This window comes from Saimiri boliviensis, chromosome 2 (genome assembly GCF_048565385.1).
Source record: "Saimiri boliviensis isolate mSaiBol1 chromosome 2, mSaiBol1.pri, whole genome shotgun sequence".
Lineage (NCBI taxonomy): Eukaryota > Metazoa > Chordata > Mammalia > Primates > Cebidae > Saimiri > Saimiri boliviensis.
In genome coordinates this window covers 86406616-86422095 of record NC_133450.1, presented here as the reverse complement: position 1 = coordinate 86422095, position 15480 = coordinate 86406616, and the positions used below count along the sequence as shown (strand labels likewise).

Here is a 15480-nt window from a genome sequence, read left to right as displayed (position 1 = left end):
ACAACTCAGTAGCCAATCTTGGCCTGGCACAAAAAGATCTTTGATATGTCACAGCAAATTGACCCAATTAGTCCAACAATAAAGTAGAGAAAGAAAACTTGTTTCTCTTCCTTGCTACATTTCAAGATAATTTTCCACTTGTTACTCCTCAAAAGATGTGCCTCAATCCAATTGTTCTGCACAATTCAAGGAAAAAGATTCAGATGCACTAGCTTTAGGAAATGACTTTCAGGGTACCTCTGAAGTTTCACAGGCAAACATGATCCATTTTGCTGACTGCTGTGCAGCAGTCATACAGCAATCTCCTGTTATGTTGTCCTACTTACAATGTGTGAATCTGTAACAAGTTGACATTTATTAAGCAAGATAACAAAAACCTCTGAGGGCTTTTCAAAACCTCATCTTTAAAAATCTGTAAAACAAAGATACCCTATATACCCTGAAAAAAAAAATGCTTATTTCACATAATATGTGAAAAACAATAAAAATTCTGACAAAATTGAGAGACATACAAGACAGGTCTTCAAGGATTAAATACCAATGTTAGTCTTAAAATATATTGCAATTATGTTTATTTTACAATGTAAGATTTGTTAAAAATTTTTTAAAAACACATTGCATTAGTTAGAATTGCTTTGTAAGGTATTTCAGTTACAAGGCCTATTTTGACAGGTCACTGATTTGAGAACTTAAAATGGGAATTTCAGTTTCTTGACTTTTTTTTTTTTTTTTTTTTTTTTTTTTTTTTTTTTTGAGACAGTGTTTCACTCTGTTGTTCAGGCTGGAGTACAGTGGGGCAATCTTGGCTCACTGCAACTTCTGCCCTCTGGGTTCAAGCAATTCACGTGCCTCAACCTCCCCAGTAGTTGGGATTACAGGCATACGCCACCATAGCTGGCTAATTTTTTTTTTTTTCTTTTTTGTAGTTTTAGTAGAGACAGGGTTTCAGCATGTTGGCCAGGCTGGTCTCAACCTCCTGACTTCAGGTGATCCACCCACCTCAACATCCCAAAGTGCTGGGATTACAGGCATGAGCCACCACAGCTGGCCAGGTTCTTGACTTTTTATTTACAGCTATAAAATAATTATGAGAGCCAAAGGAGCCAGGATTACCTTCCAAAACATTTTATTTTGTGCATCCCTAATTTATGAGGCATTCTTCCTTCTCAAAGCAGGATATTACAGTGCAGATTAAAAGTGGATATTAAAGTTAATGGTGACAAATTATTAAGTGGTTTGAATAAATTCTTAGAATACCAGATAAAGTAGAGAGACTTAATGGCAGAATAAGAAGTCTACTGGTGTTCAAAGCTTAGGTTTTATATTTCTGCCATGGTTATCTCAACACTTTCTCTGGAATAGTATCATGGCCTAAAAAATACCTGTATTAGGCAGACAAGTCTAAATCTCCTTTCTCAGGACAACAGGACAAAAATGAACTTGAGGCAATAGTTGAAGAATTTTACCCTGTTTTTCAAATTTAATTTTCTTGAGATCAGAAAAGTAAAGTTAGAAACTAGAATCCTTCATGTAAAAAATATGTATGCATATCACAATTTATTAAACTCTAATTTCTAACAGCAGAAACACCAGGATTAAGTAAGAACATGCATAAACTAAAATTTAGATAGATATTCAAAATAAGTTAAATTTACCAGAGTCCTGCATTTGGCCTCTCCCATGCCATTATCTCTATTTTGCAATATGTTTTGTTCAGGAAGCCTCTGATTTTAATATTTAAAGTGTCACCTGAGAAAAGTAACCTTAATTCTTTATGTTTTCTCAACAGTTTTTTTTTTTTTTTTTTTTTTTGGAGACGGAGTTTCGCTCTTGTTACCCAGGCTGGAGTGCAATGGCATGATCTTGGCTCACCGCAACCTCCGCCTCCTGGGTTCAGGCAATTCTCCTGCCTCAGCCTCCTGAGTAGCTGGGATTACAGGCACGTGCCACCATGCCCAGCTAATTTTTTGTATTTTTAGTAGAGACGGGGTTTCACCATGTTGACAAGGATGGTCTCGATCTCTTGACCTTGTGATCCACCCGCCTCAGCCTCCCAAAGTGCTGGGATTACAGGCTTGAGTCACCGTGCCCGGCCCCATTCTCAACAGTTTTAGAAGTGTTGGACATCATTAACAAAAGATAATACATTATCAGAGAATCTAAGAACTCTAAGATTCTGATGAGTTCCTTTACCATTTTCAGTTACTTTCTAAAAGGTATTTAACATCACATTGTCAAACAACATTTTACACTAAAAACACAATTTATATAGCCCTAAAATTAGTATTTGAGAGATACAAACGAATTCAACCAATGCAAACAAAGTTTATATACTGTATTAGTAATTTGATACTATTGTACTTTATTCTGCGGAGAAAAAGGCAAAGAGAATCTAAATATTTAGATTTGTGAAAGATACTAGAAAAAATAGATTTTTAAATGCTTCTGATACTCCCAAAATACTCTTGATTTTGACTCTAGTCTATAGAACACAAAAGCAACTGTAAAATGCATTTGGGAAGAGATGATGCCATACTCAAAGAAAAGATAATTCTACAAATTTTGACAACAGTAAGAAAAAAACTGATTTAAGATACATTTTGTTGAGAAAAAAGTGTGCACATTCAAGAACACAGGATGTGTAATATTTGTGATAACTTAAGTCATACTTTGTGCTTATACTATGCCCTGTATTCAGGTGTGCAAAGCACTTAACCAAAAAGAGCATCCTTCACATATTTAAAGAGTACATTGAGGCACAGAAAGTTTGCCCAAGGCAAAATAGGAAGTCAGGTTTTTAGACACAAAATGATCTAGACTTCTTCATGTCCAATTCCTTAAAACACAAATTGTAGACTATCTGTAATGCCTCCATCTTATTTTATCAAACATAAGTTACTTTACTATTATAAGTTTATACATAAGTACTGTGTGATAGTTAATGCCCACAAGCTTTTTATTATATTTTAAAATAACTAGTGCATGGAACAGGAAAAGTTAATCAAATGTAATCAATTTGCTTTTTCCTTTAAACTTAAATAAATGACTTATTTGAGGACAGTTCTGGAAATTCTTGCCTGGATTTTTCTCCAGCAAAGTATTAGATACGTGGTTTACATGACAACATTAATATATGAACAACTGTTTTCTTAAATATTTATCGGCCTTCTAGTTCTCTTTCCTCTCATGATCTGTCTCTTAGTGAACTGACTGATTCATTGAAAAAAAAAATGCTTTCTGCTGACAAGTGGGATGGGAAAAGGAAAAAAGAAAAAAAATGCTAAGAAGGTTTTCTGCAAGTACTAAATGGTTTATCTTGGGTTCAGTCAACTAGCCTCTGATATTAACTTGCTTAGTTAAGCCAAGATCAAGAAGTATGAAAAGGAACTTGAAACATGAAAAATAAATTTGAAACATAACATGGGATAAGTAGTCAAAATTAGAAATGTGAGACAATAAAAACAAGACAAATTCCAAAGCCTAATCCTAAATTTAAATCTATGCTTCATTCAAGTCTGAAACTGACCTTGAAACATGGAAGACGTTACTTTGCCTAAGCACACTGAACCAGTGTAAAACCAATGCCAATTTTAGCTGCCTCATACTGCTTAATGTGTATATATACACATGTATTCTTAAAATGGCGATTCTTAAATGTGAAGGAAAGTTTTGAATTCTTTTGAGAATCTAACAGAGGTCATGAAAACTTGTTCAGAAACACACACACATACAGTAAGTACTTTTAAGTACTGATCATGTACTATAAATCACAGCATTGTGGATGCAATGAATTTAGACATGAAGAAAAATTTTGCATTTTTAATAAAGACTGGTTACTAACCTTAAGGAATAGACTTAGACTCTGAAAGTAAAAGGAAAGTGCAATGACCGCATTTCTTCATTCATCTGCCTCTTTTTCAAATCTAATGATGATCTGGTTGATGCAAATGTGTCCCTAATCTAGCCTATAAATAAAACAAAAATGTTTAAGTTCTAACTTTTGTTAGCACTGTACATGTAATTATTTTCAAGTATTACAAAATACTGGGAAGGAAAGACTTTAATATACTATTATCAAAATCCTATATACCCAAACCAGCAATGAAATGCCTGGATATATAACATGTTACCTTGGGCAAAATTTAAGAAAATAAAGACCAAATCATTCTAAATTATTTTTTTTTCTTTTTTTTTCAGATGGAGTCTTGCTTGCTCTGTTGCCCAGGCTGGCATGCAGTGGCATGATCTCAGCTCACTGCAAACTCTGCCTCCTGGTTTCAAGTGATTCTCCTGCCCCAGCCTTCCAAGTAGCTGGGATGACAGGTATCTGCCACTACCCTTGGCTAATTTTTCTATTTTTAGTAGAGACAGGGTTTCGCTAGGTTTGCTAGTAGAGACAGGTTGCCTAGGCTGGTCTCAAACTCCTGATTTTAGGTGTTATACCTGCCTCAGCCTCCCTAAGTGCTGGGATTATAGGCATGATCTAAATTCTTTACAATCTTCAAGGACATGAATTAAGTATCTCTGAAAACTTTGTTTTAATACAACTGAACATTTCATTCTGCCTCCAACAGTAATCAAAGCAAACATTTTATCATTATTATTCTTGCTATATCCAACTAAATTCCAGGAATGTAAGAGTCTGACTTGGAAGTATTACATAGAAAAAGGCTGAATTAACAAATTAAATTTTTTAGTTTTTCCTTGTAAGTATACATGACATCTACTTATCTGATAGCAGCACTGCTGGTTTTGAGTGAGTTTTGTTTTGTTTCCTTCCAGAGGGAATGCAGTATGGCAGTATTATCTTTGGAACAAATTAAGAAGATAGTAACAAATAACAGAAGAAATACTTCTACACATATATTTTCCATGGGCAATAAATAGATAAGTATATAACTATGAAAAAATATGCCTCAATTATGCTTTTTAAAATTTCTCAAGGTTTACTTGTTTGTTTTTCTTATTAAAATACAATGCAGTATCACTACTATCTATCCTGGGAAAAACAAACCCTGAAGTTCGAGTTTCCTCCTTCAGCCAATAGAGTGATATCAAGAGTAAACTTGGACTGAGGTCAACCTGTTTGAGTCAACAGAGAGTTCTGTAGTATATCTGGTTATTTTACTAATGTATACATATTCCAGGTTATTATCAAGATACTCATCAAATATTTTCTATCAAAGTTTTATATCCCAAACAGGTTCTTTGATGATTTATCATGCTACCACAGGATATTTGAAGAAATAACAAATTGTGTAACAGAATAGACATGCAATATAGAGGACATAAAAGATACAGCTTGACCCTGGATTTTTCCCTTAGAATAATTCCTTCCATAAATAAGACTTTATTTTTACATATAGATTTGTCCTATAACTGCTCTTGGATCATAAAGTTAATGACATAGTTGAAAAAATCTAGACCACAAATTTTTGTGGTCTCTTGTCACGCTAGACCACACACACAAAAAAACATTCTCCAAGTGGATGCTCAGGTCAGATTATGATGCTCTTAAATAAAGAAATTTACTGAAGCTTAGAATGTAAAGAATACAACTATCTGCAGCAGCAATAGTCTTTCAAAAATGACTAAAACAAACTTTTAAATATAAGGCATATAAAACGGACTATTAAGGATAGTTTTCCAAACTATTATCTAGAAATACAGGAAAATATGCATTGCCTCATAATAAAGTTAAATAAATATTATTTCTGAGTTCTATAAACACTCTAAGAGGTTATAGTTTTATTTGGTTCCCATAAGTTAAAAACTCTGATTGCTTTTACATAAATTTCTCCAAAATTCTTAGCTACTATCAGATTTTTTTTTTTCTTTTAAGATGAAGTCTTGCTCGGTCACCCAGGCTGGAGGGCAGTGGTGTGATCTCAGCTCACTGCAACCTCCAACTCCTAGATTCAAGCGATTCTCCTGCCTCAGCATCCCAAGGAGTTGGGATTACAAGCACATCCCACCAGGCCTGGCTAATTTTTGCATTTTTAGGAGAGACAGGGTTTCACCATGTTGGCCAGGCTGATCTCAAACTCCTGGCTTCAGATGATCCACCCATCTCAGCCCCCCAAAGTGCTGGGAGCCACTGTGCCTGGCCCTCTCAGATTTTTATTAATGTCGTTTCACAAGACACAGAGATTATCTCTAACTTCCTTTCAGAAATGTGCTTTATCATTGATTTTAATAAGTATACTTAATTTTCTACCAATGAACGTGACTTAAAATTTAAGGTTCAAGGTAATTCTAGAAAAAGGTAGACACTGAACTGCTTTCTACATCCCCATATTTACAAGGCCTAGCATCCACTGTGCTTTCCTCCATGCCCTCACTTAATCACATTGTCAATAAATAGTAACTGTGGTCCAGGTTACCAATGATAAAGACTCCAAAATTCCTCAAAATTTTACAACACTACAAAGTCATTTATACTGATTTTGATAGGTTATAAGTATTAGTGTTATGTAACTTTTTGCTACTGGAAAAGAAATACAAATCTTTATTTTCGCTACCTAAATTAAATCTAAGCTCCATTTTCAGTTCTCAAGATAATATCTAAAATGTACATTCCTAAATAAAGGTAAAGCTGTTCAAGGGCTGAACTAGTCCAATATACAATTAAGGGTTATTTATTCCTATTATTTTATTTGTTTTTGCTTTTTTGAATCCCTACATTAAGCCCGTGGTTTCTCATGGATTAGATCATAATTTAACAGTGTAAAGTTTCAGAAACTATTGTGCTAATATTTAGATTTCAGGAAGGAATCAGACTAAATCAATTACCTCCATTCATTGTTAGAACAGAAGATATAATAGCTTACTAACTGATGAGTTATGAATGTCACTATGACACAAAATTTGCTGTGATTTGCTTATCTGGCTACAAGTGCAGTATTTTTTATGAATGACAACACACAGCATTTCCAACTTGTAACATGAAACTCCAGCTCATAAAGAGTGTATTGTGTGACTTGAAAAAGTCTGATTGTAACTAAGTAACAACTTTCCCCTGAAAAAACATGAACAAAATCCTTTGGGAAATCAGGCACAGACGGTATTGATCGATTTTCTTCCTTTCCTCCTGTGGTTTTGTTTATCAAGAAATATAGGGTGGTTCCAACAGAAGCCAACACTTGTTACAAAATAACACAGCTATTTTTTTCCTTTTCTTTTTCTTTATCTTTTTCTCGTGGTTCCTTCCTTTTACGTTCACTACTCCCAGACTGTCTTCCACTTGATGGCGAGGCTTGTGTTGGCTGGCCCTGCTTTAAGAAAAGTACACAGGAAATTACTCCAACTATTCTAAGGGACTTACTTATGGATATCTAGAAAGAAAAACAGTGAAAGGAATCACTGATGATAAAAGAAGCTATTGATATACAGATTTGTTATATTGCATGGTATCTGAGCAACTGCCTCTACCATTCTGGATATAATTAATATATTCATTATTCTAAATAAATGAAATTTTTCTTTTCTTTTTTTTGAGAAGGAGTCTCACACTGCTGCCCGGACTGGAGTGCAATGGTGCGATCTCGGTTCACTGCAACCTCTACCTCCTGGGTTCAACTGATTCTCCTGCCTCATGGGTACCTGGGATTACAGGCACCTGCGACCACACCCGGATTGTTTTTTGTATTTTAGTAGAGACGGGGTTTCACTATGTTGGCCAGGCTGGTCTCCAACTCCTGACCTCATGATCCACCTGTCTTGACCTCCTGAAGTCTAAATTTCATACAGTAAATAAAATGTGATTATACTGCCTAAAGTCATACATTTAAGATATATTTGTTAAAACTTTAGAAAATGTTAAAAAAAAGTGATACCTTTTGATAGTTCTTCAAAACCTCATTAAATACCATAATAAACAGATTTTTTTTTTTCTCGGAAGCTAACAGAGGTAGAGGATGTCATCTAAGAGGTTGTAACTAGGAAGGAAAGACAGGAGCAGGAAATGCAAATCCACATTTACCTGGCTCCAAAGTCTGTATTTTTTTTCCAGTCGTACCTCATTCTGCCCTCTAGTTGATAGAAAGGACTTTGTCCAAATTGGCTTATTTTCTTTGTGGCTATTATGAATTTTAAAAATAAACTTGAAAATCAGAACCTCAGGAGAAAAAATTTTACTCAATGACATATTAACTTAGGACAATGTCATAAAACCCATGAGTTCTAAAATCCTAATAAAACTGAAGGATTAATACCTAATTAAAAATTTTTTTTTATGTCAAGCAGAAATTTATTGCTAAAGTGATCTTTACATTTATTTTTTGAGACATTCGAGTCTTGCTCTGCCACTTAGGATGGGATGCAGTGGCACAATCTCAGTTCACTGCACCCTCTCCCTCCCAGGTTTAACTGATTCTCCTGCCTCAGTCTCCTGAGTAGCTGGGATTACAGGTGTGCCCCACCATTCCCAGCTAATTTTTGTATTTTTAGTAGACACGGAGTTTTGCCATGTTGGCCAGGCTGGTCTCAAACTCCCAGTCTCAAGCAGTCCACCCACCTAGGCCTCCCAAAGTGCTGGGATTACAGGTGTAAGTTACCGCATCCAGCCATGATCGTCACATTTAAGACTCAGAACACTAGTTTTTACCTGAGCCTGTGTAGAAGCAGCAGCAGCAGATGCTGCTGCTTGTTCCTGTTCCTGATAGTATTGAGAAGCCCGTCTGTCCTCTTCCTCTTGAAGTTTCTTTGCTAGTTCCAAATCACTGATTCCTTCTGGGATTTGTTCCCAATTGATCTCTTGGCTCTGCTGTTCTTGTTGTAGAGATAATGCCATAAGATAATCCTAACAAATTAAAATATAATCATCATTAGCTATGAGATTTTATCGAAGAACGAGTGACTGCAAATATAAATGTTTTATCTATAAAGCTGTAAGAGTAGCTTTAAAAATATATACCAGGCCTGGGCAATATAGCAAGACTCTGTCTCTACAAAAAAAAGTTTAAAAATCAGCCAGGTATGGTGGTGTGCACCTGCAGTCCTAGCTACTTGGAAGGCTGAGGCAGGAGATTCACTTCAGCCCAGGAGTTTTAGGCTACAGTGAGTTATGATCTCTTCACTGCACTCCAGCATGGGTGACAGAGACAGACCCTGTCTATAAAAATGAATAAAATAGTCGGGCGCGGTGGCTCAAGCCTGTAATCCCAGCACTTTGGGAGGCCGAGGAGGGTGGATCACAAGGTCAAGAGATCGAGACCATCCCGGTCAACATGGTGAAACCCCGTCTCTACTAAAAATACAAAAAATTAGCTGGGCATGGTGGCGCGTGCCTGTAATCCCAGCTACCCAGGAGGCTGAGGCAGGAGAATTGCCTGAACTCAGGAGGCGGAGGTTGCGGTGAGCCGAGATCGTGCCATTGCACTCGAGCCTGGGTAACAAGAGTGAAAGTCCGTCTCAAAAAAAAAAAAAAAAAAAGAATAAAATAAAAACAAAAAAAGGCGGCCGGACATGGTGGCTCATGCCTGTAATCCCAGCACTTTGGGAGGCCGAGGCAGATGGATCACCTGAGGTTGGTAGTTCGAGATCAATCAGCCTGACCAATATGGAGAAACCCCATCTCTACTAAAAAGACAAAATTAGCCAGACGTGGTGGTGCATGCCTGTAATCCCAGCTATTCAGGAGGCTGAGGCAGGAGAATAGCTTGAACCCAGGAGGTGGAGGTTGCTGTGAGACGAGACTGCACCACTGTACTCCAGCCTGGGCAATAAGAGCAAAACACTGTCTCAAGAAAAAAAAAGAAAAAGAAAAACAAAACAAAATAATAAAATAAAGACGTTTTGGGCCAGGCACCGTGGCTCACGCCTGTAATCCCAGCACTCTGGGAGGCCGAGGCGGGTGGATCACAAGGTCAAGAGACCAATACCATTCTGGTCAACGTGGTGAAACCCTGTCTCTACTAAAAATACAAAAAAATTAGCCGGGTATGGTGGCACGCGCCTGGGGTCCCCTCCCTATTTGGGAGGCTGAGGCAGAAGAATCGCTCGAACCCAGGAGGCGGAGGTTGCAGTGAGCCGAGACTGCGTCACTGCACTCCAGCCTGGTGACAGAGCAAGATTCCGTCTCAAAAAAGTTAATAAAAAATAAAAAAATAAAAACATTTTATTTTAAATATAAAATGAAAGTTATCTTCCTAAGTATTTCCCTTGGGGAGCTATTAACTTGTTTCAGTGATTCTATCATTGTTCTAAATATTTTTGGAGGCTTGGCGTGGTGGCTAATACCTGTAATCCCAGCACTTTGAGAGGCCAAGGAGGGTGGATCGCTTGAGCCCAGGAGTTTGAGACCAGCCTGACCAACAGGGTGAAACCCTGTCTCTTATTAAAAACACAAAAATTAGCCAGATGTGGTGGTACATACCTGTAATTCCAGCCACTAGAGAGACTAAGGCAGGAGAATCGCTTGAACCTGGGAGGCTGAGATTGCAGTGAGCTGAGATTGTGCCACTGCACTCCAGCCTGGGCGACAGAGCAAGACTCGGATTTAAAAAAAAAAAAAAAAAGAGGATAACTTATTTGATTTTTTTTTTTTTTTTGAGACTGAGTTTTGTTTTTCTTGACCAGGCTGGAGTACAATGGTGTGATCTTGGCTCACTGCAACCTCTGCCTCCCGAGTTCAAGAGATTCTCCTGCCTCAGCCTTTTGAATAGTTGGGATTATAGGCATATGCCACCAAGCCTGGCTAATTTTCATATTTTTAGTAGAGATGAGGCTTCTCCATGTTTTGGTCAGGATGGTCTCAAACTCCCAAGTGTGGCTCATGGTCTCAAACAGGCATTAGCCACACTGCACCCAGCTGAAATTTTTTTCTGGAAGCCATATATAGGCACTCAAGAAGGCTAAAAAAAAAGGTTGTGGGGAGCCAGGTATGATGGCACACACCTATAATCCCAGCACTCTCGAAGGCTAAGGAGGCAAGCTGCTTGAGCCCAGGAGTTTGAGAGCAGCCTGAGCAACACTGCAAAACTCTGTTTCTGAAAAAACACACTCAAAATTAGCTGGGCATGGTGACCATGCCTGTGGTCCCAGCAACTCGGGAAGGCTGAGGTGGGAGGTACACTCGAGCCCAGAAAGTTGAGGCTGCAGTGAGCTGTGCTCACACCATTGCACTCTAGCCTGGGTGACTGAGACCCTGTTTCAAAAATAAATAAATAAATAAGTAAATTGGTTTAAAGAATTAAAAAAAAAAAGTTCCCGTTTACAAAAGAAACATGCCTACAGACAATTCAGACAAAACTGAAAACCATAAACAATGTTTAAATCACCATAATATCATTATACAAGGATAACTACTGTTAACAGTAGTTTATTATTTTTTCTACATTCACATACAAATTGAACCCTCTGAAATTATCATAATCTGTTTTCTTTTCCATTTAGTGTCATAAAAGTCTTCTGTTTTAAAAACAAGAATTTCCCAAGATTATTAAATATTCATCTAAAATATGTTTTTTTCTTTTTTTTTTTTTTGAGACAGAGTTTCACTTTTGGTGCTCAGGATGGAGTGCCATCGCGCGATCTTGGCTCACTGCAACCTCTGCCTCCCGGGTTCAAGTGATTCTCCTGTCTCAGCCTCCTGAGTAGCTGGGATTACAGGAACGCACCACCGTGCCCAGCTAATTTTGTATTTTTAGTAGAGACATGGTTTCTTCATGTTGGTCAGGCTGGTCTTGAACTCCTGACCTCAGGCGATCTGCCCGCCTCGGCCTCCCAAAGTGCTGGGATTACAGACGTCAGCCGTTGTGCTCAGCCTAAAAGATGATTTTTAAAGCCAACATAGTAGCAATTATATAGTCTTAACTATTTAACCACTTTCTCCTGCATGCCATGTACACACTAAAATTAATTCTTATCAGAAAAAGTGGTACATTTTGGTCAAGCGTTAACTTAATATCCACTTTATTAGGAGTCGGTGCTGAGTAAAACTTGATCACTCTGTGTATCTCCTCCCCCATCTACCCTTAAAGTAAGAGAATTTTAAATGATGCAGAGGATGGGTAAAAGGATTTTGCCTGTGGCCGGGTGCAGTAGCTCACGCCTGTAATCCCAGCACTTTAGGGGGCCAAGGTGGGCTGATCACTTAAGCCCAGGAGTTCGAGACCAGTCTGGGCAACATGGTGAAAGCCTGCCTCCACTAAAAATACAAAAATTAGTGAGACGCGGTAGCACACACCTGTAGTCCCAGCTACTCAGGAGGCTGAGCTGGAAGGATCATTTGAGCCTGGAAGGTAGAGGTTGCAGTGAGCCGAGATCGTACCACTGTACTCCAGCCCGGGTGACAGAGTGAGACTCTCTCAAAAAAAAAATGTCGTTGCCTGTAAAGATCTTCTCACATACACAGCATGACTATCTTATGGATGCAAAGATACAAAGAATTTGTCCTTCAAGTTCTGAATTCTTTAAACTCTGCTCTTTATCAAGCCTCATCATCTTGAATCCACCTTTCTAGCTACTTCCAGATAACAATCGAAACACCTTATCTGGACTACTGTGACAATCTATTACTTTGCCTTCATTCCCCTGCTCCAATATATTTTTTTTAGATGAACTCTTGCTCTATCACCTAGGCTGGAGTGAAATAGTGCCTCCTGGGTTGAAGCAATCCTCTTACCTCAGCCTTCCCAATACCTGGGGTAACAGGCACGCGCCACCACGCCCAGCTAATTTTTGTATTTTTAGTAGAGCCAGGGTTTCACCAAGTTGGTAAGGCTGGTCTCAAAATTCCTGACCTCAGATGATCCGCCTGCCTCAGCCTCCAAAAGTGTTGGGATTACAGGTGTGAGCCACTGCGCCTGGCCCAATATTTTTTAGTATATAATATAAAGCTTAGAAAAATCCTGCACATTTTTCTTAACAGTTAAAAAACAATACCCTTGTATAGCTTCTGAAGGAAAATGAGCACAATGACTGTCAGAACTGTTTTTTGAAGAAAAGACCTAGAGAGATTCACATTTGTTTGAATTCAGTATTGTTTTATGTACTTACACCTGCTCTTCAAATAGCCATTATAGAACTTAACACATAACATGAGTTGGCCAAATATCTCCCTTCCCTATAGCATCTTCAAGGACAGGACCGAGTGATTTATCTTTGTAGCTCTAGGACCTAATTATAGTGCAAGGAATACAACTCCTCACTGAATACTGGCTAACTGAACAGTCTTTGTGCACTTAAATTGTTATTAGTGAAATGTATGCCAACTGTTTAATATGACCATATTTCTGCCTCAGTGAGGGAAAAATCCACATCACCATCATACTTCTAATAATAAACAGACCTGTGACTCCAAGCCTGCCCATTTATGGCAGGCAAAAATCTAATCTGTTAAAAAATAAAAGACACACATACACACAAAAACTCACCTTAGTTCTAAATGCAAGTTCTATTCACTAGTACATCTGTTGCCATAAATGTCTACTCCTCCTTACCTTAGCCTCTAAGGCTTAGAATACTCACCTATTCTTTATACAGTACATGCTACCTTCCAGATTCTCTCTCCTTTAGTTTTTCTAATTAGTCAAAATACAGCTCAAATATGTGCTCATGTCTTCATCCGTACCCACCAAGGTTAAGCTGTCATCAGCTCTTGCTTGGAATGTTCGTCTCTGCTTAGACCTGTATCCTTACTACGTATTTTCCAAATATCAGTCTTTCAAAAAGGTAAAGAAGATCACATCACTTCTGTGTTTAATACATGACATAGCCTCCCTAGTGCAGTTACAATAAAATTCAAACTTCTCACCATGACCTTCACAGTTCAGTGTGATCTCGCCTTCGGCACCAAAGTATGTAATTAATGTACATGTAGAATGATCATCAACTATTCAGGAAGTGCCAGGAAAATTTCACAAGTATATTGACGAATTAATCTTTAGTTGAAAAACTTTGGATAACTAAACTGACATTTGAAAAAAAATGAGCATTTTAAGCACTATAAAGAAGACAATACAAATTTACCTGATCTATCTGATCTTGTTGTCCTTTGTATACAGTTTCAGGATCTGAAGGAGGCCGAAGATGAAATTCTGAGTCACAGAAATTTCCATCACCATCTACATTGTGTAGGCTTTCCCAAACAACTTTTTCTTCAGTGAGAAATCCCTGGTCCGTTACCAACAAATACAGTTGACCCTTAACAAGATATAATAAAAGAAAAAGGACTGTTATATTGATCAAAACTAGTTAATATTTAAGGAAAGTTTTATAATCTGTATCTTCAGAATATATTAAACATTTCTATTGTTTAGATCTATACAACACAATAAGTAGGCCAAGTAGATATTTTACTTCCTCAAATCCACCTGGCTTTGAATATAGTTTATAATTGACATACCACACTATAACAAGAAATAAGAGCTCTTGGCATGCTCAGCTAATATATAACTTATAAACAGCTTTGGGGGGGTTATAATCTTATTTCACAAAATAGAAAAATACTATACAAGGTCCTGAAAAATACATTACAGTCACAAAAAATGATACCATGTTGCCTGTTTTTTTTTTTTTTTCAATTATGCCTATATGACTAATCCAATCTGTACCAGTTTTCCTTTCTCTGTACCATTAGCTGCTCCTGTTTTATACCCTAATAATACTTTGTACCTATTTTGTATTATCATTGTACTTCTGTGGTATACCAATAATAGATACAATGCAACTGTTCTGTACTTGTTTTGTAGCACCAAATTGCATAGTATCGATTGCATTTTCCCCAACATCCCACTGAGTCTGTGTGTGCATATAAATATATATATTTTAAAATTTTTATTTTTTGTGGATACATAGTAGGTATATGTATTTTTGGGTTACATGAGGTATTTTGATACAGGCATGCAATGCACAATAATCATGTGAGAGTAAATGTGGTATCCATCCCCTGAATCATTTACTGTTTTTGTTACAAACAATGCAATTACACTCTTCTTTTTCTTTAACTTTTTAACTTTTGTTTTTTGAGACGGCGTCTCACTCTGTCACCCAGGCTGGAGTGCAAGGGTGCAATCTCAGCTCACTGCAACCTCTGCCTCCCAGGTTCAAGCAATTCTCCTCCCTCAGCCTCCCTAGTAGCTGGGACTATAGGCATGTGCCACCATGCCCGGTTGTACACTCTTGTGTTTCCTCCTACTCCTCCAATCTTACTTATTTTTTTTTTTTTTTTTTTGAGACGGAGTTTCGCTCTTGTTACCCAGGCTGGAGTGCAATGGCGCGATCTCGGCTCACCGCAACCTCCGCCTCCTGGGTTCAGGCAATTCTCCTGCCTCAGCCTCCGGAGTAGCTGGGATTACAGGCACGCGCCACCATGCCCAGCTAATTTTTTGTACCTTTAGTAGAGACGGGGTTTCACCATGTTGACCAGGATGGTCTCGATCTCTTGACCTCGTGATCCACCCGCCTCGGCCTCCCAAAGTGCTGGGATTACAGGCTTGAGCCACCGCGCCCGGCGCCAATCTTACTTATTTTAAAATG

At 37.9% G+C, this 15480-nt stretch overlaps 1 protein-coding gene across 2 annotated transcripts in view; it reads right to left on the bottom strand.

The window, feature by feature from the left end:
• Window positions 1-707: 707 nt before the first annotated feature.
• MINDY2 (MINDY lysine 48 deubiquitinase 2) overlaps window positions 708-15480 on the bottom strand; it is a 102235-nt gene continuing 87462 nt past the window's right edge. Inside the window, exons 7-9 of one of the 2 annotated variants that reach the window (XM_010339609.2) lie at window positions 13972-14145; window positions 8606-8800; window positions 708-7271 (exon numbers count right to left, since the gene is read on the bottom strand). In XM_010339609.2, the coding sequence (XP_010337911.1) occupies window positions 7146-7271; window positions 8606-8800; window positions 13972-14145 (495 nt within the window). In that variant the 3' untranslated portion in view covers window positions 708-7145. Of the gene's footprint in view, window positions 7275-8605; window positions 8801-13971; window positions 14146-15480 lie in introns of both variants that reach the window. The other variant, XM_003928980.3, reaches the window with a different exon arrangement.